General features: G+C 46.5%; 3 protein-coding genes across 7 annotated transcripts; 1 reads left to right on the top strand and 2 right to left on the bottom strand.

Annotated features, from left to right (window-relative positions):
- Positions 1–22: 22 nt before the first annotated feature.
- Positions 23–5910, bottom strand: noc3l (NOC3-like DNA replication regulator). Its single transcript, XM_047033144.1, has 21 exons — positions 5736–5910; positions 5338–5542; positions 5058–5181; positions 4634–4791; positions 4401–4472; positions 4150–4280; positions 3901–4062; positions 3654–3747; positions 3335–3510; positions 3103–3231; positions 2842–2973; positions 2660–2740; positions 2401–2501; positions 2205–2277; positions 2047–2110; positions 1890–1961; positions 1578–1759; positions 1295–1423; positions 1114–1211; positions 798–882; positions 23–632 (listed from the first exon to the last, which is right to left on the bottom strand). The coding sequence occupies exons 1-21, from the start codon at positions 5742–5744 to the stop codon at positions 504–506; spliced, it is 2406 nt and encodes an 801-aa protein (XP_046889100.1). The 5' UTR covers positions 5745–5910; the 3' UTR covers positions 23–503.
- Positions 5911–6045: 135 nt separating this feature from the next.
- Positions 6046–17530, bottom strand: tbc1d12b (TBC1 domain family, member 12b). 5 transcript variants are annotated; one of them, XM_047032361.1, is made up of 14 exons: positions 15913–17530; positions 15099–15204; positions 13533–13589; positions 12296–12417; positions 11628–11710; positions 11402–11519; positions 10998–11104; positions 10363–10455; positions 9193–9284; positions 8993–9064; positions 8776–8904; positions 8333–8442; positions 7942–8200; positions 6046–7566 (listed from the first exon to the last, which is right to left on the bottom strand). In XM_047032361.1, the coding sequence occupies exons 1-14, from the start codon at positions 17247–17249 to the stop codon at positions 7519–7521; spliced, it is 2733 nt and encodes a 910-aa protein (XP_046888317.1). In that variant the 5' UTR covers positions 17250–17530; the 3' UTR covers positions 6046–7518. The 5 variants fall into 5 exon arrangements, with proteins under 5 accessions (XP_046888317.1, XP_046888318.1, XP_046888315.1 ...); XM_047032362.1 differs by having other exon boundaries at positions 10375–10455; positions 15099–15207; XM_047032359.1 differs by having other exon boundaries at positions 15099–15207.
- A 1164-nt stretch (positions 17531–18694) lies between these two features.
- drd6b (dopamine receptor D6b) lies at positions 18695–19810 on the top strand. Its single transcript, XM_047032697.1, has one exon. It carries the CDS (start codon positions 18710–18712, stop codon positions 19808–19810), a length of 1101 nt encoding a protein of 366 aa, XP_046888653.1. The 5' UTR covers positions 18695–18709.
- The last annotated feature ends 1968 nt before the right edge of the window (positions 19811–21778 follow it).

Raw genomic sequence — 21778 nt, forward strand, 5'->3', positions numbered from 1 at the left:
ATGACAAAGCGTTTTAAGGAGTTCTAGTGTCACTGTTGTTCTGTACATAACATTACCAGGTTCTTCAACTAAAGTCAGTGTCATTACCAAAGAGTAGGGGTGGGTATGGAATTATATAAGGTCAGATTTTTTTAACTCACATTTTTTACAATTGAATTTTTTACTCGAATTTGAGCAACCTGAATTTTTTTATTATGTAAGCATATATTGAATCGAAATTTGATAAAAACCGCGACCTTAAGAATCGAATCGTGAGGTACCAAAAGATTCCACAACCGAAGAGCTTCACCGTTCAAACTCTATTTAAAGTTTAAATACTTACCAGCTTGACTTGTGTCCAGTCAAAATAGTTGAACACTGGCAGCAACAAGAAAGTGAAGAGCACCAAACTAAAAGGAATTCAAATGTATTTTATTTTACAGTTCATTTGGTTATGAATTACAAGGCATGGTGTGTGTGTGTGTGAGGCTTAGGGATTCTGTCCAGACAGGAAGAGGGTTCTGTCATGTGCAGGTCTGTGAGAGGGCTGAGGAGAAGTCTAAGCAGGAGGGGTCCGTCTCTGCTGCCAGAGCCAGGTCCACCTGCAGCTTCAGCTGAGAGTCCAGCAGAGCTGCTCCTATCGTGAAGTGTTCCTGGAACACAACGGCACACAGGGTGTCACTGATCCAATCTAGCTTCATCAACATATTCCCTTGACAGGAACGTCATTTCCAGCCAAATTTGATCAACTTTAGAGGGAAGCGAGTCAGTGTGATCGATGGAGAAAGATTATGACAGATGAAGGTGTCGTGCCATACCTTCTTTTTGGAGGAGGGGGAATCCACTGGAGGGTTGAAGGTCATGTCCTTAACGCTGTAGTCGTCAAACAGCTCCGCTGGAGACCTGGAGAACAACAGTTACTATGGGTTATTACATTCTACTGGTTGTGGATCTTGGTGCCAACTGTTGATGACCCAGTAATAAACAAAGTTCGAAAGACACCGGAACTGCCTTGTGTCTCGTCTGTTTAACGACTGCCTCCCTTCTACAGGCCCTAACCCCACTGTCACGCACCAGTGCTCCATGTGAAGAGCCAGGTGGGTCTGACCGAGGCGTTGTCTGTCTGGTTCTTACCGTCTGCTGAGCTGGACTTGCAGCGCTCCGGAGCCTTCGCTGGGGGCCCCGAGGGCCACGTGAGAGGCAAACCGCCGCACCACCGGGTGGTAGTGTCTCTGGAAAACACACACGTGTTTAGAAGCACTTGTACATCACACCTACACAGCATTTCATTTTCGGTTGTATGTGAGCGTGTTACCTTGAGCATGTGTAGCTCCCAGAGGGCTGTGCTTTGGGGGTTGCAGTACTCGGGTTCATCCAGCTCAGGCAGGAACACGCCACTCCCCTGGGCCTCGTTATCCAATAGGACGTCACACTTGGGGAATGTCTGGCCAGAGAGAAGACACACAGACACACACACACACACACACGTTTGTCTCTCCTTCACAAACACTTCTGTTTCTGACACCATCGCTCACACATACACACCCACACCTATCTGCACGTCAATGTATTTCATCGCTCAAACACACTCGACTTACGTGTATGATGCTCCTGCTGGATGCCAGGATGCCCACGGCGGCGTTGGGCAGCGCGTGCAGACTGAGCGTGCTCAGCCTCTTGACGAATGCCTGTGCTCGCTGCAGGGTCACCTGTTTCCTGCGCCTGGTCAGCATCACATCCAGACAGTCAAGCACGATTCTGATGTCATCATTAGACGCCCCTGGACAGGAAGGGAGAGAGGGGTGTTTGTAACTCCAGAACAACAGGATTGGGATTAAGGTTTTAGGGCAGGGTTCAGAGTTCAGTGCTTGTGTAATCCTTGAGAGTATTTGAATGCCAGGGAGCCTCACCTGCATGTAGCTTCAGTAGAGTCTTGTAGAGGCTGGTGTAGAACTTCAAAGGGTCAATGTTGAGGACGTCACCTGTCAGGTTAAGAGAGAAGAGTTTAGAAGACGTACATGAACAAAGGCCTTCCTCTGTTGACGTCACCATCAACCAATCACTGACCTTGTCCAGAGAGGATGTTGAAGGAGGTCTGGATGCAGTGGAGGCTCTCACGATAGGTCAGATCCTACAGAGGAGAAGCCATCAGCCATTCATAAATCAGAGTGAATAACTTCGGCCAATAGCAGTTCGACATAACCCATTAGATGATAAGTACTTACTCCTACTTGGATCAGACTTTGGAGAACGTTCAACAGGTCATCAAAGAACTCCAGGTTGATCAGGTGAGCAAACCTGCGGAGAGGAGAAGAGGTCAAACTTCCAGAACTAAATCCAGGGTTGTGTTCCAGCTGCTTCCCAGGCGTATGCTTGGTGTCATGTAGGAGCCTGTTCAGAGAAGCAGAAATGGCTTCTTACTTAGCCAGCCCTTCTAGAACGGAGGGCAGCAGAACAGACTTCTGGGCTTTCTTCAGTATCCTGAAGTAGATCAGGAACACAATGTTGAGAGTCTCTGTGTGCTGAGCAGAGGGAGAGGAGGAGAGAGAGAGAAGGGGGATACAAAGGGGAAAAAGGAGAAAGAAATGTAAGTAAATGTCAAATCCACTGGTGTGTCGGAGGAGAGTGAGGGGGTTGGACCCTCTGGACACAGGGCCTGTGTGGGACAGCTTTCACTCACCAGCTTGATCTTCTTTTCTTTACTCTCCGAGGCCTCCGTCTCCAGAAGCTCCTTGTCCAGCTTCTCTTCAGCCTTCTTCCACTGTGGAGGAAGACTTGAGTCATACATCTTTCTCAAACACACAAAGGGCAACAGCGGAAACACACACACACAGACAGACAGAGACACAAATACACACACACCTTCCTCTGCATCCTGGACAGATGCTTCTGCTTCTCTTTGTACTTCATAAACTTCTTCTTGGGGGCCGTGTCTTCTGTGTCCTTCTTTAAGTCCACTTCTTTTATCCTCAGAGACAGGAGAGACCTCAACATCTGGGGGCGGCCAGAGGAGAACATGTCAACTCACTTAATATCTTGCGTCTTTAACGGTGTCATTTAACTGTGGGCTACGGAAAAGAAACCCTGAAGGAGAGGTCTTGAGGGTGTGGTGAAAACATGTACCTCAGGTCTGACTTCATAGTTCCTGCTCTTGATCAGGCCAGATATGACCTTGACAGCGCCGAGGGAGGCCTGACCCACCTTGTCCTGCTTCAAGAGCTGTCTGACCGCCTCACAGCACATGTCTGATACCTGCACCACAACGCAACACAGGTCAGCACAGACACAACGAGGCAAAGTCAGACACCACACACCAACACAATGTTCTCCGCAGTCCTCAGGACTCACTACTGACCTTCCTGGTGGTGCTGTTCATGAGGGGCACCACCATGACGATGATGTTGTTGTGGAAGTTAAAGTGCGCCATGGCGACCAGAAGCTCACAAATGCAGCGGATGGCCACCTCTGCCAGCCCCTTGTAGGACTGCAGGGACACGGCGTCACTCCGCTTCCTCTTCCTCTGCTGCCAGTCTGGTGACACGGCCAGGGACCAACCACAACAACCATGAACCCACCGCACTCTTTTTTTCAACACTGACCGGATTCTCGAGAAGAGGATGTCTATGCTTCTTTTAGCTTGCTGGTGTTGGAAGTGTGTGTGTCTGTATGCCTACCCTTGACAGTCTGCTCCAGGTTCTCTAGGAAGAACTTGTACTGGCTCACCAATCCCTCCTCAAACTCTCTGAGCTGCTGGGTCTCCTTCTTCACCTGCATGTCACCACAACACAAACGATGAGAAACCCGTTTGTGTGTGTGACGACATGTGTACGTGTGTGCACATGTACATGTTGAATGTAATTTGTATTGACGTTCTGACATGCAATGTCGTGAAAGTCACAAGTGTGTGTGTGTGTGTGTGACCTTGGTGGTCTTCTCAGCCTCCGTCAGGGGTCGGATCCTGTAGGAGGGGACTATGTCCTTGAACACCTCCATGAGAGACACCATGACCAGCTTCCTGACTGTCACAGCTACGTACGGGTCTGTCTCCAACAGCATGGTGCGCAGCTCCTTTAGCTTCTTAATCTAGCATGGTACACACACACACACACACACGTGTTAGTACAGCCTACAAAGAAGATGGCAAAACACACACACACACATCTTACTTACACTATTGGTGGGATCTGACAGGATAGCTGACCCCAGACCAGCAATGCGTAGCTTCCTTTCTGACAGTTTCTGAGCGCGGAGCTTTTCCTGTTCCTGGGGGGTGAGGGCGGGGCCCGTTTCTGTTTCCTCCTCTGAGGGGGAGGGGCATCAGACAACATGCTCATCGCTCACTAAGATAACCAACGTGAACAGCTGTCACACAACAGGGAGTTTGTGTTTGTTCTTATTCTGGTGTGAGGTGGTGTACCTACCGTTTTCAAACTGCTCCAAACCTGTCTGAACGTCTTCCTCTTCCTCCTCCTCCTCCTCTTTCTTTGGGACGACTGCAAGTCAAACAATAACTGTCAGATGTACCAACAACCAACAGTCCTTATGTCTCCATGCTACCAAAAGATGTAGCAAAACACAGTTAAGACTGTCCAGTTCGGTTCACAGATCTGACAAACCCCCCCATGCTACACAGCCTTGTGTGTGCTCTCCTCACCTGGCTTCTCCATGCTCTGGGGAATGAGGCCCGTCTTGTTCTTGAGGGGAAGCAGGTGGATGACCTCTTTCTCCTCCATGACGTTCATCTTCCTAGGCATCTTCTCATAGTTCTCCGGCTGCTGCTCCGACTTGCGTTTCTTGGCGTGCACAGGGCCACTGTGGAGAGGAGGGGGGCAACAGGGAAACAATTAATGTAGATATATTTGTAGATACACTTCTGAAGATTAGTTCTAAAAACACTATTGTATAAAATGTGAGCCATTATGTAGAGATATTGCCTGTACAGATACACTGTAGCATCACGTGTGTGCAGATGTCATAGTTTGTGTGTGTGTGTGTGTGTGTGTGTGTGTGTGCAGATGGCAGCATTGTGTTTATGTTTATCACTTGATATGTTGGGGACCTGCAGTAGAGCTAGTTACCAGGAGGACAGGTCTCTGGTGATGAATGAGGCTTTCTTGGCCATTTCCCTGATCTGCTCCAGGTCATCCTCATCCATCATGTCCACGGGCAGGGACTCCACAAACTCTTCATCTTCCTCTTCCTCTGGAGGGGGTTGAAGAAAACACGGGTAAATGAAAACAAACACAGCAGGTGCATGCATTCCATCTTTCATTTTAGGGTAATGATGGAGGGCCCTAATGAAATCGCGCAGGGCAATAGATCCGTATGTGGAGTGAGAGCATTTCAGTTTCCACAAACCAGGTCTCTTCTTGTAACGCTCCAGCGGCTGTGGCGTCCGCAGGGACGCATCTTTGATGGCCTGGCGGAGCTTCTTCTGTTCCTTGCGGTGTTTCTTCTCGGTGTTCTGTTGTTTGAACTGCCTGTTTTTTTGCTTGTTCTCAAGTTTTACGTTGCTGGTCTTCAGCAGCCGACGAAAACTCGGCTTTCTCTTCTTGCTTTTGGGCTAGTAAAAAAAGAGGCAACAATAGCAGTCCGTTAAAAATTATTAACTGTACACTGTATCTGGAAAGAATTTGATTTCAGCTTTAGTTATTGAAAATGTCTAAACTAGCTGTCACATCATATCAATTGGCATGCTGTTTATAGAGTTGCCTAATACAAATAACTAACGCTCCGTTCGTATCTGAACTACTTACCGGGCCCATGATCAAAGACGGTATCTTAGTCCACAAATACAAACACTAAAATATATTATCCTTAAATATGTAACAAAAACACGTATGTATATCATACAATTCTAAGAAAATGTAATATTATTTGCACACGTGTGTATCTCGGCTTGGAAAGCCTACCCGGAAGTACATATTTGTCAACCCAACGGCATAGGAATACTGATTTATTGCAACAGTAGGAACATACCGCCGCCCAGTGCATGGGCGACAGTATGTAGGCTCGTGCGCACAAAATACACATAATCATTAACACTTAAAGACTCGGCAAACGCACTTAAAATGTAACACTCATACTTTCGTTTATTCACATAATTCATAACTTCTGGTCAACAGTTTCAGAGCGCTTAATTCCAATGACAATTTATGTACAGTAGGTTTTTGTTTCACCATGAAAACTGTACAATACCAAGAGCATAGAAAAATTCAAAGAAAATTATACAAATTTACAAACCTGAAATCTGATTTAAAATTAGTATGAGCATTTGATGAAAACGACTTTAAATCAAAAGTGCATAACAGCAAGATATTAAAAGAAATGTTTGGTTAATTATAAAGTAAGCAACAAGAGAACAAGACACAATTCTATGTTTTTCAGTGTTACATTTCATAAATAAGTACTTTAAAATGTTTTTCTTGCTTTCATTTACAACATCAAACCACAGAGTTCTTCAATGATCTGACTTCTAAGGACGGCATCCATAATGGAGTGTTAGAGCTGTCCTGTAGAAGGAGATTGAACCCAGAAAAGCATTTCCAATCATCACTTATGTATATATATATATATATGTGACCAGGCTACATAATCAACCAATCACAGTCCTGAATATGTTCTTTGGTCTGGGTTTATATGGAAAATACACTGCATAAGATCCAAGATTTGCATTATTTTCAAAGTGAATATGTCATGTTCCAGAGGCAGATAAAAGCAGAGGCTTTTGGTGTCTTTCTCAACATGTTTAACCCATTTTAGATCAATCCCTCTGCAAACTCTCTGAACTTTTCACTTCAAAGGTTCATTTTGAGATAGTTACTGTACCTTTCATTCCTGTGCTCACAGGTATGCTTGAGTGTGCATGACTCGACCTCCTTTGTGAAGTTCTATACTGTGCTTCACGCACAGGGCTGCTTCACAACCACAATGACCAGGTGGAATACAAGGACATGAATCTAGCAACATTGGAATTGTGTACATTCTATGAACATAGTTGTGTTTCCCTCAATCTTGACCCACCAAGTGTTGCAGATACCCCTTTGGAAATGATATTAACTGTCAAATATCTCATCAATATCAAATGTCTGAGGCAAGTTGTTAAACTACTTGCATACCTACCTACTACTCATAGTATGTGAGGCAAATTTCAACAACACTACATAACAAAAGAGTTGTTTCTTAGTTGTAACATCACGGTGGTCCCAAAAGTCAGGTACATTTAAATTTGTAGAAGGCCTTTCCCTCTATGAGGCTAACCACCACACTGGAGTTACAAAGGGGCATAAATTATGCTACTGTATAATATGACCATTCATCTCCAGACTTGAGGATGCTCTCTTCTACAAAGACTCTCCTTCCCATGATACTGCTGAATGACCGTGGTGTCACTGGGGCAGAGACGGCCATCTTTAGGCGTGACCTCAGCGTCATCAGGGAAGTAGGGGTGCTGTTAAATCGTCTTTGACCGATCTGGTGTCAGCCAGTTCCGGCCCCAACAGGGAGGATCATGGGTTGTCATGGAGTCCAGTCGCTAAATCACCCACTGGCGTTCTTCTCTGTTTCCTTTATCAATGCATTAAAAACCTATCAGAGAAAGAGAAATCAAGGGGGAGGGGTTAGAAAGAGAGAGAGAAAACCAGGGAGAGACAGACAGAGAGAAAGAAGGGACAACAAACTGCCTGTACAGATGACATATACCACTAACATACCCACAAGACATTCCAGAGTTTCATCTTCTTATAAAATTCTTGGGATTTTTGTATAAGGAAGCACTTTCTTCCTTAAACAGTGTCAGATTACTTTTAAATAAACTGTGACAACTCCATTCAATTATCTTGACGCAATAATTAAATTCCAAATGTAATTCAAAGTATATTAAATGATGTCTCTTCGTCAGCACATCCCAGCCTTTTATCTAATCTCCACTCCACTTCCTACTTCCTGCTGTGAAAAACCCACCTGCGTCCACTTCCTGTTCCCGCTGACCATTGGCGTGGCTGCGATGCAGGCGAATAGCCTATCGGAGAGCATGTCATCGGGGAGGCGTGTCAGGAACTGGGCCACGTGGATGAAGTCCATCTGGAGCAGCAGGTCCTCGTACAGGCGCAGAATCCCCAGGCCTGTCCTGAACAGGATCTCCTCCCCGTCACGACAGAACACGTCCCACACGCGGCACGCCACGTCCAGCGGCAACGACTTACTGTACAACGTGAAGATCCTGTGGCGACACAAACACATGCACACACACACGTGCGGTGCACACGTTTAAACACTGAGGAATGTAAGAAGTCTTGCTCATCAACGTAAACACATTGTGCTTAAGACAGGACAGACACATGCAGAGGCTCACCAGTCAATGAGATAGAGGTCTGGTGTGAGGTTGTAGCTCTGGAAGTGCTGGAAGAGCCGAGGGAGGTTCTCTTCAAAGAACACCTCGAACGCAGCAAAGTACTTCAACATCTGGAGAAAAGGAGAGGGGGACAGAACGACATAGGGAAAGAGAGAAAGCTTCATATACTGACTTAACATAAAACTTTTTTTACATTTATTTTCTCAAGGTTTCTTGCTGCTGCCAGTGTATCAAATATCAAAGACCCCCAAAAATTGGTCTTTGAGATTTCCAGGGAGTTCTCTTAAATGAGGGTTTAGGTTGGTTTTGGTGCAGTTTTGTGGGCATCTATGAAGCCCTCTGTGACATTGCTTGTAAAAAAGTGTAGTTGGTGTAATTTACTATAAGACTGTAGACACGACAGTGTGTGCATATGTGGTGTGTGTGTGTGTGTGGCTAAGTACCAATTCATGGTCCACTCTGAAGAAGGCCAGCTGGCAGGGCTTGTTGAGCAGGTTGGCGAATGCTATGAAGGCATCCGCCTCGTCCAGGTTCAAGATCAGGACTGCAGCTATGAAGGACATGCCCTGGACCTGGAACACACACACACACAGTCAACAAACCCTTCCACAAAACTGTCCAGCTCCATAGTGTGTCGTGATCCAGGTATGTGACACTCACATATCCCACATCAGGTCTGTAACAGGTGTAAGCCCCCAGCACACTGTGAAGGACATCATGGTAGGGACCACCCTGAGAGGGAGGGGAAAGAATGTGAGACACACACACATACACACTCACTCACGTCAGCTTTTGCACACGCACACACACACACACACACACACAAAACAAATGCAAACATGAGCTGTAGTCCACGCTACCTTCTGGAAGATGAAGAGAGGGGGGAAGGTTCTGGAGATATCCAGCTTGATCAGGTCCAGACTGGACTCTCTGTCAGCTAGCGACGCCCCGTCTGGAATGCAAACGCAGTCAGACACACTGAAGCACACGTCACAATCCCATTCATTTAGCAGATGCTTTTATCCAGAGCAACCTACAACCAGTGTGCATTGAAAGCACAGCAGAAGATCGAGGTTAAGAAGGGAATCATTCTAACAGTATTTAGGCGGTAAGAGTCGGTATTTACGTTGTCTGTGTTATATCCTATAAACACGTATGATATCATGTAAACACAGTATAGATATATGAGACAGACATCTCTTAACCAAGCAGCCTGTGGTGCCGGTCTGGGTTTGTGTATGGAGACCGTGAGCCTGTGTGAAGTGACAAATGTTGAGGTGCCAGACTAACTCAGAGCCAGGGACCAACTATGCCAGGCACACACACTCTGTGAACGCTAGCGGAGCATTTTGCTGGAGCCTCTCCTCAGTCACACACACACACACACACTCCCCTGGTCCCAGACCAGCTCCTAACATAGGCAGCTCTTTTGACTGTCACTGTCACATCATAAACCCTCGTCCCGGACCAGCTCTTAACGTAGGCAGTTCTTTTGACTGTCGCTGTCACATCATAAACCCTGGTCCCAGACCAGCTACAGTTGTCACCTCCCCTGACTGGCACTGTCAACTCATAAGCCCTGGTTCCAGATCAGCCAGTGTAGTAGGTCATCCAGCAAATCCTACTGTACCCATCATTCCTTTTCATGAAAAGTTGGAGGACTGACAGCACTGGCTTCTTGCCAGGATTCTCATGATGGTGGAAACAGATGCTTTAAACACAGAGGAAACATAAACAATTATTTTTTAGTTTTGTTTATCTTCTCCTTGGAGTCGGTGAATGGCTGGAGAGATAGGGAGGATGTTTGTTGTGTGATGTTCTATCTGCAGCAGACAGCACTGTGCACCAGGAGCCTGTATGGCTGTCTGAAGTGTGACGCAGAGAGGAAACAGCTACGCCTCTCAGAGGAGGAGAGAACAGAAGCAGCGGAGAGGAAGAAGAAGGGAGAGTCTGGGGAATGGAGACCGGAGCTGTTTACAATGTTTTCGTGTCTGTCGGAAAACTGCACGCGCACGCACGGTCGCACACACCATTGTACCTACCGTCCACCTCGCTCTCTGAGCCCGTCTCACTGAAGATCCTCCACTTCTCCTTGGCCCTGGAGAGGAAGATCTGATACAGCTCTGAGGAGGAGGAGAGGAGAGGGGGAGAGGAGAGAAGGAGAGGGGGAGCGGAGAGGAGAGGAGGAGAGGGGGAACGGAGAGGAGGAGAGGGGGAGCGGAGAGGAGGAGAGGGGGAGAGGAGAGGGGGAGAGGAGGGAAAGGCGTTAGTGACGAACGGAGGGGGGAATTGAAAGGATGAAAGAGGATCTCTGTCAGGAGCTCCTAAGGTTCTGACATCACCAAGGCTTCCAGACAGAACACCGCATGGATATGCTATCCTGGGATGATACACATAGACAAACACACACAAAACATGACTGAGAGTGAAATCATCTCCTAGCTTTGGTTTTTGAGATTCAGGACCCACACTCTCTAATGGATTTGATGTAGTCCTTATTCCTGAGCTTTAGGGTGTTTTTTTTATATCAAGGACACCCTTGAAAAGGTGGTCTTGAGTAAGGTTTGCGTTTACTCGTGTTTCATTAGTGACAAACTCAAGTGGCAGTCAGCGAGCTGCAAATCTCAACGCAAGTCTCCTCTGAAATCCATCTGTGACCTGGTACCTGGGGTGATGTTGAGCTCGTTGGAGATGGCCAGGCTCCAGACTCTACCTCTGACGTTGGGCGGCAGACCCTGCCACCAGAGCTCCCTGGCCCTGCGGGTGTTCTTCCTACACAGGGGAAGGGGGGGTCACAAGGGAAGGTCTGGATTATCAGTAAACGTTACAAAGAATGCAAAGAATATCCAGGTGCATGTCTGTAGTCTTTGTTTATTCCTGATCGTGAAGAGGAATCATAAATCGACGACCCCCATGAAATCGAACGAGAAGGAAGACACATGCAACCAGCCATGTGTGGAGCATCTGATGCTCTCATCATCCACGACTTAGATACAAGGCCCCGGAAGTGGACAGCCTAAGGACAAGGCCCAAGAAGAGGCTATTTTCTCCAGACGTGAAGTGACTCACATGCTGTCCCAATGGGGCAGGATGTCATTGTTCCAGACCAGCATGGCGTTGGCGATGCCCTCTTCCTGTTTGAGCCTCTCCTTTATCATCTTCTGCTTCTTCTGGGCCTCCTTCAGCTCTGAGGGAACAGGAAGCAGGCAGTCAGTTAGGCAGCTAGACAGACAAGTCTGGGGAGGCGAAAGAGAGGAAACAGAAAGGGTTGAGGGAATGGCAGGTGTTGAGATACCTCTCTTCTTGGCCTCCGCCACCATCTCTTCGTACTCCTGCCGGTGTCTCTGGGCCTCCTCTACAGACTTTGCAGGCAGATTCCTACAGGAAGACACCGGGTGACACCATGCTACTATCAGTTCCACACGTATCACTGCATATTCACCATGACCCAAAACCAAAACAAAGTCAGGAAGTGATGTCAACACTAAGGACAGGTGGTGAACATTCAGCCTCGGAGGATAAGCCTGTCAGCTGCTTAGGCTAGGGTGAACTGAACTGCAAACTTCACGCATGCATGTGGTGTGTGAGCAAGAAACCGAGAGAGAGAGAGAGAGAGAGAGAGAGAGAGAGAGAGAGAGAGTGAGTTTGTTGAGGTGACACTCAGATTTCACCAATCTATACTTAATGAGGCCCTAAGGTCCACAATGTGAGAGCAACCCAATTGACCAAGATACCCACACACAGAAACACGACACCATCTTGGCTTTAAGGCACACGGATCACCACATCCTGCCCTGATCTTGTTGCAGAAGAACGTGTTGTGATGTCCATTTCTCTGCGAGGGGTTAAGGAGCCATTCTGGCCTTTTCCCCTGCATGGACTTCATTTAGGTTATGAAAGAGGGTGGGTGACAGAAAGTGAGAAGTGAAAGAGAAACAGAGAGACAGAGAAAGAGACACTCACGCAGGTCTGTCTTCCAGTATGAGAGCCGTGGTGGACAGAGGCTCAAACTCCAGATTCTTCCTTCGGCCCAGGGCATTCTGGGTGGGCGAGTTCCCCGTCCTCCCCACCTTGGCCTCATACTCCTGCGAGAACATCCAAAAACATGAGTCTCAAAACGCCATGAAAGACACGGCACGGAACACATGAGGCGGGCCTGCAGTCAGCCCTGTAGGCTCATCATGGATCAGCTGACAGACTTGTGGAGGTCAAAAGCACCTAGACGCATGCAGACGGCCAGGGGTCAGGCAGACAGACAGGCTGACTGGGAAGCATGGGAAGAGAGGGGGGTGACTGGGTGGAGAGAGAGAGAGCGGTTAAAGGAGAATGTTCTCCTGGGGAAAAGGAGGAAGTGATAACAGGAAGTGGTCGAGTATGTCCTCATAAGGGTGGCCATTATAACTGGGATTGGTAGACAGAGACCAAGAGAAAGAGAGGAGAAACTGCAATGACTCAAGGGTAGAAAATGCTAGAAAGGGCATTTTAGTTGCAGAGCACAATGCTTGACAGGCCTGTCAGATAACAATACTATTATGTCCCTAACCCCCCCCCCCCCCCCACCAATCTTGAGTGTAGCACACAGGCCTCGGTCCTCATGCAGCCGTGGTGCTGAGTGCTCACAGTCAGTGGTGGTCTGTGTAGGGGGCATGCAGCTCCCCAGATCTGCAGCCATACATCTGGGGCCTGCAGAGCAACACAAGGCTAACCCCTGACTGAGCGGAGCACGGCCTGGAGGCGGACGCTAAATGGCCACATTGTCTCAGCGGTGCATCTCCTGAAGGCGTTTATGGGCCCAGATACAATAGGGGACTATGTATGGGGTGGGGGGGCGAGTAAAAGGGGATGGGTGCGGGTTGAAGACAAGAAAGTAATGGGCTTAAAAACACCAGATGCCGACAAAACGAAATGTTGACGATCAACAGCCCGCAGCCAAAGAAACGATGAAATACATGCACAACAACACTCAACTACATGTACAAAAACAGGATGATTCTCCATGGATGAGGTCACTGGGGTGGATGATGAAGGCAGGCTGATGACATGCAGAAAATAAAGAGAGATGAGGTGAAAGGTAGCTCAAAACTGAGACTGAGTAAGAGACAGAGACAAGCCAAGAAAGACAGAGAGAGAGAGTGAGTGAGAGAGAGCGAGAGAGAGCAAGAGAGAGTGAGAGTGAGAGACAGAGAGAGAGAGTCCATACCCCAGTGTTTAACAGGTCTGGAGTGGACACAGATGTTAGACAGCCTGGTACACTCTCCTGGAAGAAGAAGGAACACGTTGGCACTTAAATGGTTAAATGGTTTAAGAAAACCGACACTAACATAAAAAGGCTCTCCCAACACCTTCTTAAAAGGACCGACTTACCAAGTGTGTAAGGTGCTCCCTGACTTTACTAATCTAGGGATGAGGACAATATAATAGGCTTTGAAGCTTGTCTCTATCATGGTGTGGACACAGAAACTCTAATCACCCAACAGGAGAGACTGAAAACTGATCTACACCTATGGCAGTGGAGGAAGAGACCAGAGGAGGGAACATAGAAGAAGAGAGGGTGAGGTGGGAGGTTGAGAAGGAAGCGGGAAAAGGGAGAGAGTGGGAGGAGGGCATGAGAAGAGAGAGGATAGATAGAGGGAGAGAACAGGGGACACAGTCAGAAGCCAAGCCTCACAACTGGTGACTGGGGGGGAAAGGTGGATTCGAGCGCAGCCAAGAACCAGACCATCTGGAAGTTGGACACATTGATTTCCAGTAAGCCAGACAGACCATTAAACCAGCAAAGCGTCCCCTGCCAGTCACACACACACCCAGGTCTCAGCATGTACATGCATTCCTAAAGAGCGTGACGCTATTCACGACAGCTGTCTATTGTATTTCTCTCTCTCTCATACACACACAGACACTTGTATCCCTCACTCTTTCTCTGGCAGGAGTCTAACAGGAAGGTAACAGTAGATACAGTTCCTGTCCTGGTTTGTTGGATTGAGATGCTATCAGTGTCCTAGCTCCAGCAGTACCTGGTCAGACAGGTATGAGAGTAGTTCAAGGTTTCTGGCTCAAATGGTGCATCACACAATAGTGGAATGTTGGCAATGCATCACATGTGAGGGTATGTATGAGAATGTTTGAGTGAGAGATAGAGAAAAAAAATTATTTAAGTTGATGCCAAACTGAAGGAGTGTTGGTGTGTGTGTGTGTGCACAGCAGGTTCATTTGTAGCACCTAACAATTGATACGGGTTACTATCTTACAAGGGAGCTAGGTCAGGTAGGGCTGAAGTTAATGCTAATGCTAACGCAGCCTATTTGAATGGGGATTAAAGCCAGACTAGCACGTGATAGATATTAAGCTCCTGGAATTCATCCCAATGGTATCCCTGGATGACTAGCACACGCTAGCACACTCAGTAGTCTACTAGCCCAATCACTGGGCTCACTGCCCTCATGACTGAATGCGTTTATTATCTTGAGAAGATCAGATAGGGCATGGTAGAGCTTGGTTTAACATACCATTCAACACTGAAATAGCTTTGTCTCTCAACCATACGCAAGGTACAAGAAAACTGTCGATGAATGAGTCATTCCGTTAACCAGGAAGTTAGTAAATGATTCACTACACACACACACACAATCAGAAACAAGCTCTCTACTGGTTTCTTGCCTGTCAGCAGACCCATCAAACCACCTATAGTAAAGTTGTACACAGGTCTTCTTCATTGAGGTGTGGTACAACCTCTTGTCAGAAGTATAGGAGATGGAGAGCTAGATACCTGCTGTATGGTCCTGCAGTCTCTGGAGGGGCTCTCTCTGAGAGGAACCTTCCCAAAGAGCTTCCACCCAGGGGCACTCTGCTCTTTCTGCTTCCGGGAGAACAAACTTCTAACACACACACACACACGCCGCACACACACATAGGAGAGAAAGACAGGATAACACACAGGATGAGTAAGCAACATTTATGATGAGTTTTCTTTTCTTTTTTTTTTTTCAAGGCTGGCTTCAGCACTTTCAACTGATCTTTTCCTGTTGAGTCAATTGATTAAGAAACCAAGGCAGTTCTTGACACATCCCTATGTGATTCCTGGATATAATCTAAGGTCTGTCTTTTCCAGTGAAGTCACAAATACGATTATGACATTGTGAGTGTGTGTGTATGTGTCTACAACAGAATGTTTACAGTACGGAGGTCATTCTCAGTTTCCAGCAGTCCGGTGCCTCAGCTGTAAATGTTGTATGAGTCGGAGACCTAGTTTTGAGCTGTCTGACTAGTGGAGCCCATGGTGTGCTGTTACAGTTAACCTACACCACTATAAGACCTCGGACTGATACCCACTCAGAGCTTTAAATAGTCTACAACTCTATTGTCCAAGAGGCAAAGTATCCTTGCTTGTAACCCAGCAAAGAAACACAGGCTGGTGTGACGTGTCGGTGTCGGCCTAGGATAACTGGTTCGACCAAACTTGAGAGATTAGGCCTACCTGCCAAAGTAACAGACGGGTTCACCACAAACTTGTTTACCTGCCCAAATAACTAAGGGGCAAACCTTTATACCTGTCAGATTGACTAGGATGTTCATCGTTTTACCTGCCAAAGTACTCTGCCACGCCTGGTCGCTGGGACTGCAGAGCCAGCTCTGAGGAGTCCACCACACTGAGGCCCGGGGGGAGGTGTCCTGGGGCGCTCTGCCGCCGACTCGACTCAAACGTGTTCCTGGAGCTCAGGCTGACGTCCATGAAGCTGGGCCCGCACTGCCCCTCCTCGCCCACCACTCTGCCCTCTACATCGTCCTTGGGGTTCAGGGAGGGGCCGGCGTAGCTCATACTGCTGGCCAGAGGCCTCTGCTCAGGGGCCGGCTTGTTGGAAAGACCCTGGTCTGAGGCCTGATTGTCCTTTGCCTCTATGGTGGCTGGGGCTGTGTCAGGGTTTGTGGTTTGGGCGGGGTTGGGAGAACAACCATGAGAGATTACAGAGCTAGCACCATGAGGCTGTGGTTCCCTCACCATGTTTTCTTGTGTTCTAGATTCGTCTTCAGTTCTACCAGGTTCCTCAGTCTGACCTGAACTTTGACATAAACTACTATTGGCTGTGCAGGAAAAGGGTTTCTCCAAGTGAGTGAGTGACACACAAGTTTCACCTTCACATGACTGAGGAGGGGAAACTGACTCTTGGTGAAATGTCACATCTCTGCAGCTCCCTAACATTAGCCCACCGTTTGACATTTTTCTCTCTGGGTCAGCGGTTTTGTACTGCTCACTCCGTGACTGGCGATCTGCATCCAGCACGGGGGTGCTCTGCGGGTAACAGACTGCCTCGCCATTCAGAATTCCTTCGGGACTGCTCCTGTCTGCTGTCTGTCCCTTATACGATTTAATCAGTGAATCTTCGGTGTGAGACGTCGTCACAGCGTTTAGGCCACACGGATCTGCAGATGCATCCTTGATTTGATCGCATAGGGAGAGAGCCTTAAGGGCTTTCCCTTCCTCATCTATCTCCATGGTGCCAGGAGCAGGGCAGGACTCGTTTCCATTCGTACCCCCTCTTTCTGCCCATTTTGACTTAGTAAATCCGTTTGAAGAAGAACCACTAACATTGCATGACTTAGAAATGTCATTGTCCTTCGCAGCGCAACCGGATGGGCTCTCAGTAACTAAATCCAACATGTTCCCACTCCCGTCAATACGCGTACACTGGCGTAAAGCACAGAACTCGGTTGAGCTCCGGGCGATGTCCCCGTCTCCTTCACCTACCTCCAACGAGTCCCTGCGGCCGCTCCGACCGGTTTCGTCCTTGTTGACATTCGATAGGCAAGCTGCAAACTCCGTCGTGTCGCCAGACAATTGACCTAATGATGTGATGGTCGCCCGGTCATTGAGATTGACAGACAAAGCCGGTTGCAAAGACCTATCCCCTGACGTTTCCATGTTGTTCACATTCCCCGCACCACCCCACAACTAAACCGCTGTGGTGCTGTTGTCCGCCCAGGTTGAGCGGATCTTGGTGTTCTTACTGTGGTTACCATGATTAGGTTATCCCAGGGGGACGCTTTATCCGTAATATCTTAACGCATATTTTGGCGCATTCTGTCAGATTATTAAATTAAATAGACTGACAGTTTATCAACGGTAGTATGGTCACTATCCTACTTAACTCTGAACCCGGTAGCCGCCCACTACTTGAACAGTAAGCAGTAGCCATTTTGAGATTCTAGTGACGTAGCAAGGAAGAAGGTGGGAAATTGCAATTGGTCCAAAAAAAACAAAAGCGGAGGCAGAAAATCTAGGAAAAATAGGACACCTGCTGTCCATTGAAAGCTATTACACTACACGTAATATAAAAGTTTACCAATAAGTAGCTTGTGTTTTAGAATTTTAGTTGTTTCGTTTTTCATTACAAAAAGGTATGTAGGCTATGCTATGCAGCCTACATTTTACTCTCAAGATGCACTATACGTTTTGGGGCTCCAAGCGAAGCGTTTGAGGTGTAGGCCTACTCCTTTTCAGCACCATGGACAGCGAAAGAAACACGTTGCCACTTGGGTTGCACTGGGTGGCTAGATTGGAAACTTAGATGGACACATGCCATGTCCAGGACTTTTAAGATTTTATGAGATGATCAACAAAAGGTCTGAAATCTGTGAATAGGTTCTCTTCTATATTTTTGAAAGCGGTACACTGTAAAATAATACCGTAATATTTAAATGCCCTATTTCGAATCTTTCCACATTTGCCGTTATTTTACATAGGCATATTTGAGATATTGTAGCCTACTTCTGTGTCTACCGTACTTCAAAGTAAATTAAAGGAATTTGCAATTGGCTGGCGACAACCAGCACTAAGCGTCACTATCCAACCATTACGAAAGGATAGAGAGAGACTGTTCAACACTCGTTTACTGTTTCTTCAGCAAGGGTGCATGGAGCAGCAAGAGGGGAGGTAATTGATTGAAACGCAATCTCAAATTTGTGTATGAACTGGACCAATGCAGCCTTTACAGTCCGCTGAAGAGATGCACGCGTAAGAGACAAGTGCCATATTACATCACTGTCGTGGGGAGAGCGCAACCCTACGTGCGCTTTGGATGACGCTCTGGAAACTGAACATTTTGAACCGTGCACAAGGAAAATGACAAAGTAATGCCAATGGAGAAGTTCTACAACCACAACCAAATTCATCCCTCTGGCGATGAAAGGAATAATACAGGTGGCGGAACCAGCGTCCGTGCGCTTACCGGGTGCGTCCTCTTCATTTTGATTGTTTCCACGCTTTTGGGGAACACACTCGTGTGTGCTGCGGTCATCAAATTTCGACACCTGAGGTCTAAAGTGACCAACTCATTTGTCATTTCACTTGCGGTGTCTGACCTGTTCGTGGCCGTCCTGGTAATGCCTTGGAAGGCGGTGTCGGAAGTGGCAGGCTACTGGCTTTTTGGTGCTTTCTGTGACACCTGGATAGCTTTCGACATCATGTGCTCCACCGCCTCCATCCTCAACCTTTGTATCATCAGTATGGACAGATACTGGGCAATATCCAGTCCATTCAGATACGAGCGTAAAATGACCCAAAGATTCGCTTTCGTGATGATTGGGGTGGCCTGGACGCTGTCTATTTTGATTTCATTCATTCCAGTTCAATTGAACTGGCACAAGGCAGAGGCAGAAAACTCAACGCAGGACAACCCAGATAAGATGGAAGAGTGCAACGCAAGCCTGAACAGGACGTATGCTATATCCTCTTCACTAATAAGTTTTTACATCCCCGTGGTGATCATGGTGGGAACGTACACACGCATTTACAGAATTGCGCAGACCCAGATTCGACGGATATCCTCTTTGGAGAGGGCGGTGGAACACGCGCAGAACCAGCAACACACTAATGACGAAAACTCATTAAAAACGTCGTTCAAAAAAGAAACCAAAGTTTTAAAAACACTTTCTATCATAATGGGAGTGTTTGTGTTTTGTTGGTTGCCATTTTTTGTTCTGAATTGCATGGTACCTTTCTGTGATATGAACAAACTTGGGGACCCGCTGTGCGTTAGCAACACCACCTTTAACATTTTCGTCTGGTTCGGGTGGGCCAATTCGTCTTTGAACCCAGTGATTTACGCTTTCAATGCTGATTTCAGGAAAGCGTTTTCGACGATTCTTGGTTGTAATAGGTATTGTTCTACGTCTACGGTCGAGGCTGTTGACTTCAGCAACGAGTTAGTATCGTACCACCATGACACCACACTCCAGAAAGACGCAACCGTCACCACGGCTCAGCGCCCCATCATTGTCACTCACAATGGGGAGGATTTGGACATGCCGTTCGACAAAGTCTCAGTCCTCTCCGGTGTTTCACGGAACCAAAGAAACCTTCACCTCCCTGCCATACTTCAATTCGAGTGTGAAGCAGAGATATCCTTAGATATGATGCCCTTCACGTCCAGTCACAACGACGGCTATGCCATCCCAGGTCAAACTGAAGATGTGTGCAACTAAGCAGGGCCATGGCATTGGTGTACAAGTGTAATGGTTTCTTATAGACAAGCCTGACTAGATAAAAAGGTAACAAGTGTCATACTATAGTTATTATAGTTTGTTTTTAACTATATTTTTACTATGTACTGTGGCACTCTGAGATTAAGAATGTAGAGTGTTATAAATTAAATGAATTATTATTATTATTACTATATTATTTATTTTATATCTTGGCAACGTACCCATTGTACAGGCTATATATTTGTATTTCATAGATGTGCTTCTAAGCATTCCTAATTAGAAAAGCCATCTACTTTGCAAGCACAGTATTTGTTGAATTACAGTATTAGTCCAAGGGCAAATAAAATGTGTATAAGAACACAACATTGATTTTTTCGGGTTAGATATTGAACCATTTATTGTCCACACAGTGCAATAAAAGATTTGTCAATATTTGTCAATACAATTTATTGAGCACCTTATTATGCTTCCACCGTGACATTCAAGAACAATAGTAAGGACAGATCCTCCCTGCATTTGAGGGAGTCTTTGATATATCTAGTAGGTGACTAGTGGTGTAATTATGGATAATTGCCTGATAAATTGCCCCATAGGCAATTATGTGGCATTGCTTAAGAACCCCCAGATGGTTCTGAAATAACCACTCCATGATTGAAGATCACTGGTTTGCTAAATAATACTACAAGCAGAGCTTTTGCCAAAATGACACCCGTAGGGACACAGGAGGCAAAATTAGGATAATATTATTAGTTTCACAGTGGGCTTAAATGTTTGTAGGACAAAACTCTTGAACCTCGGGAACAGGTACTTACATTTTGCATTCAATAATATAATGATAAATGATACAAGCTCCTACCCTGTAACAAAGTGTTCTGCTTGAAAATACATTACTTTCTAATGGGCCAATAATTCATAGGTTTATAATAGGTCTGAAAGCTACTTTTGCCTCTCGAAAATGCTAATTATCTGTGTTATGTGCATTAATACACTGTTCAGGTCTTACCTGTACTGTGACGTTGCGGTAGGATGACACACAACAGATGGAAGGTCACTACACAGCTACCAGGTCTTTTTCATTATGCTGTCCATGTGTTGCCTTGTAATTCCACTCTGCGGTCACTGAGCCAGAACACAGACCCAATGACAGGTGCACAGCTGTTGACAACAAGCAAGTCAGGAGCTGATGGACCCGCCACACCACAGACAGAGTCATATTGACGGTGGCACTTCAGCATTCAGCATTGCCCTCACGCATCCCACATAACTGGATATCTATCAAGAATTAAGATGTTTCCAGTTTAATATTCAAGGCGGAAAGGATTGCATTAGCTTCAAGGTGACATTGCAGAAATTAATGCCCATATCTTTGGCTCTGTAGGGTTGTAAGTTTTGGACCAGAACATGGAACTCTGCAGTATGTCCAACATTTAAATTGGTTGCATCTATCATTGTTGGTCTGTAGTGAGCATTCATGGCTGTTGGTTACGGTGTTCTCTCTCCTCCAACCAGATTATCACCCAGCTGGAATATAAAAGATGAACAAGTGGCAATCTTCAAATGGCATATCAAATGGAAGGGCAAATCCCATTACCTCAGGCATGAGAGGGACCGCTCACTGGTTGGATACTTTTCTTTGATATTAAACCTTGTCAGTTTGTAGTAGTGGATCCACATACTTTGATGTTGTGTCCAGCAGTCCAGGTAATACCAAGCAACTTTTCCAGTTATGTGTACAATTAAAAATGTGGCCGTCAATGTAATTCGCTTTTTTCACATACTGTATGGCAAAGTTTTGAGCCACATTGCATGAGTTCAAACCTGGACTAGTGCCTGGCTTTTTTTAATTAGCGGTTGGTGGAGCCTTGAGTGTTAGACATAACTTTGACATTCCACTGTCATGTTTCAGATAAATGAAGCATATTTCATTGTGTGAAGGTACTTCTTTGAGTAAATTACTTACTCTGAAAG

This window comes from Hypomesus transpacificus, chromosome 13, assembly GCF_021917145.1.
Source record: "Hypomesus transpacificus isolate Combined female chromosome 13, fHypTra1, whole genome shotgun sequence".
In the NCBI taxonomy this organism is placed as follows: domain Eukaryota; kingdom Metazoa; phylum Chordata; class Actinopteri; order Osmeriformes; family Osmeridae; genus Hypomesus; species Hypomesus transpacificus.

What these genes read in the sequence shown, in the direction of transcription:
- noc3l (XM_047033144.1), bottom strand. An exon ending in GCGTTACAAGAAGAGACCTG is followed by an intron (nt 5,182 to 5,337) that starts GTTTGTGGAAAC and finishes AACCCCCTCCAG; the next exon opens with AGGAAGAGGAAGATGAAGAG. An exon ending in CCAGAGCATGGAGAAGCCAG is followed by an intron (nt 4,473 to 4,633) that starts GTGAGGAGAGCA and finishes TTTGACTTGCAG; the next exon opens with TCGTCCCAAAGAAAGAGGAG.
- tbc1d12b (XM_047032359.1), bottom strand. Translation starts at nt 17,249, where the DNA reads ATGGAAACGTCAGGGGATAGGTCTTTGCAACCGGCTTTGTCTGTCAAT. An exon ending in GGTGGACGGTAGGTACAATG is followed by an intron (nt 9,285 to 10,362) that starts GTGTGTGCGACC and finishes TTTGCATTCCAG; the next exon opens with ACGGGGCGTCGCTAGCTGAC. An exon ending in TCAGAGTGGACCATGAATTG is followed by an intron (nt 8,443 to 8,775) that starts GTACTTAGCCAC and finishes CCTTTTCTCCAG; the next exon opens with ATGTTGAAGTACTTTGCTGC.
- drd6b (XM_047032697.1), top strand. Translation starts at nt 18,710, where the DNA reads ATGCCTTGGAAGGCGGTGTCGGAAGTGGCAGGCTACTGGCTTTTTGGT.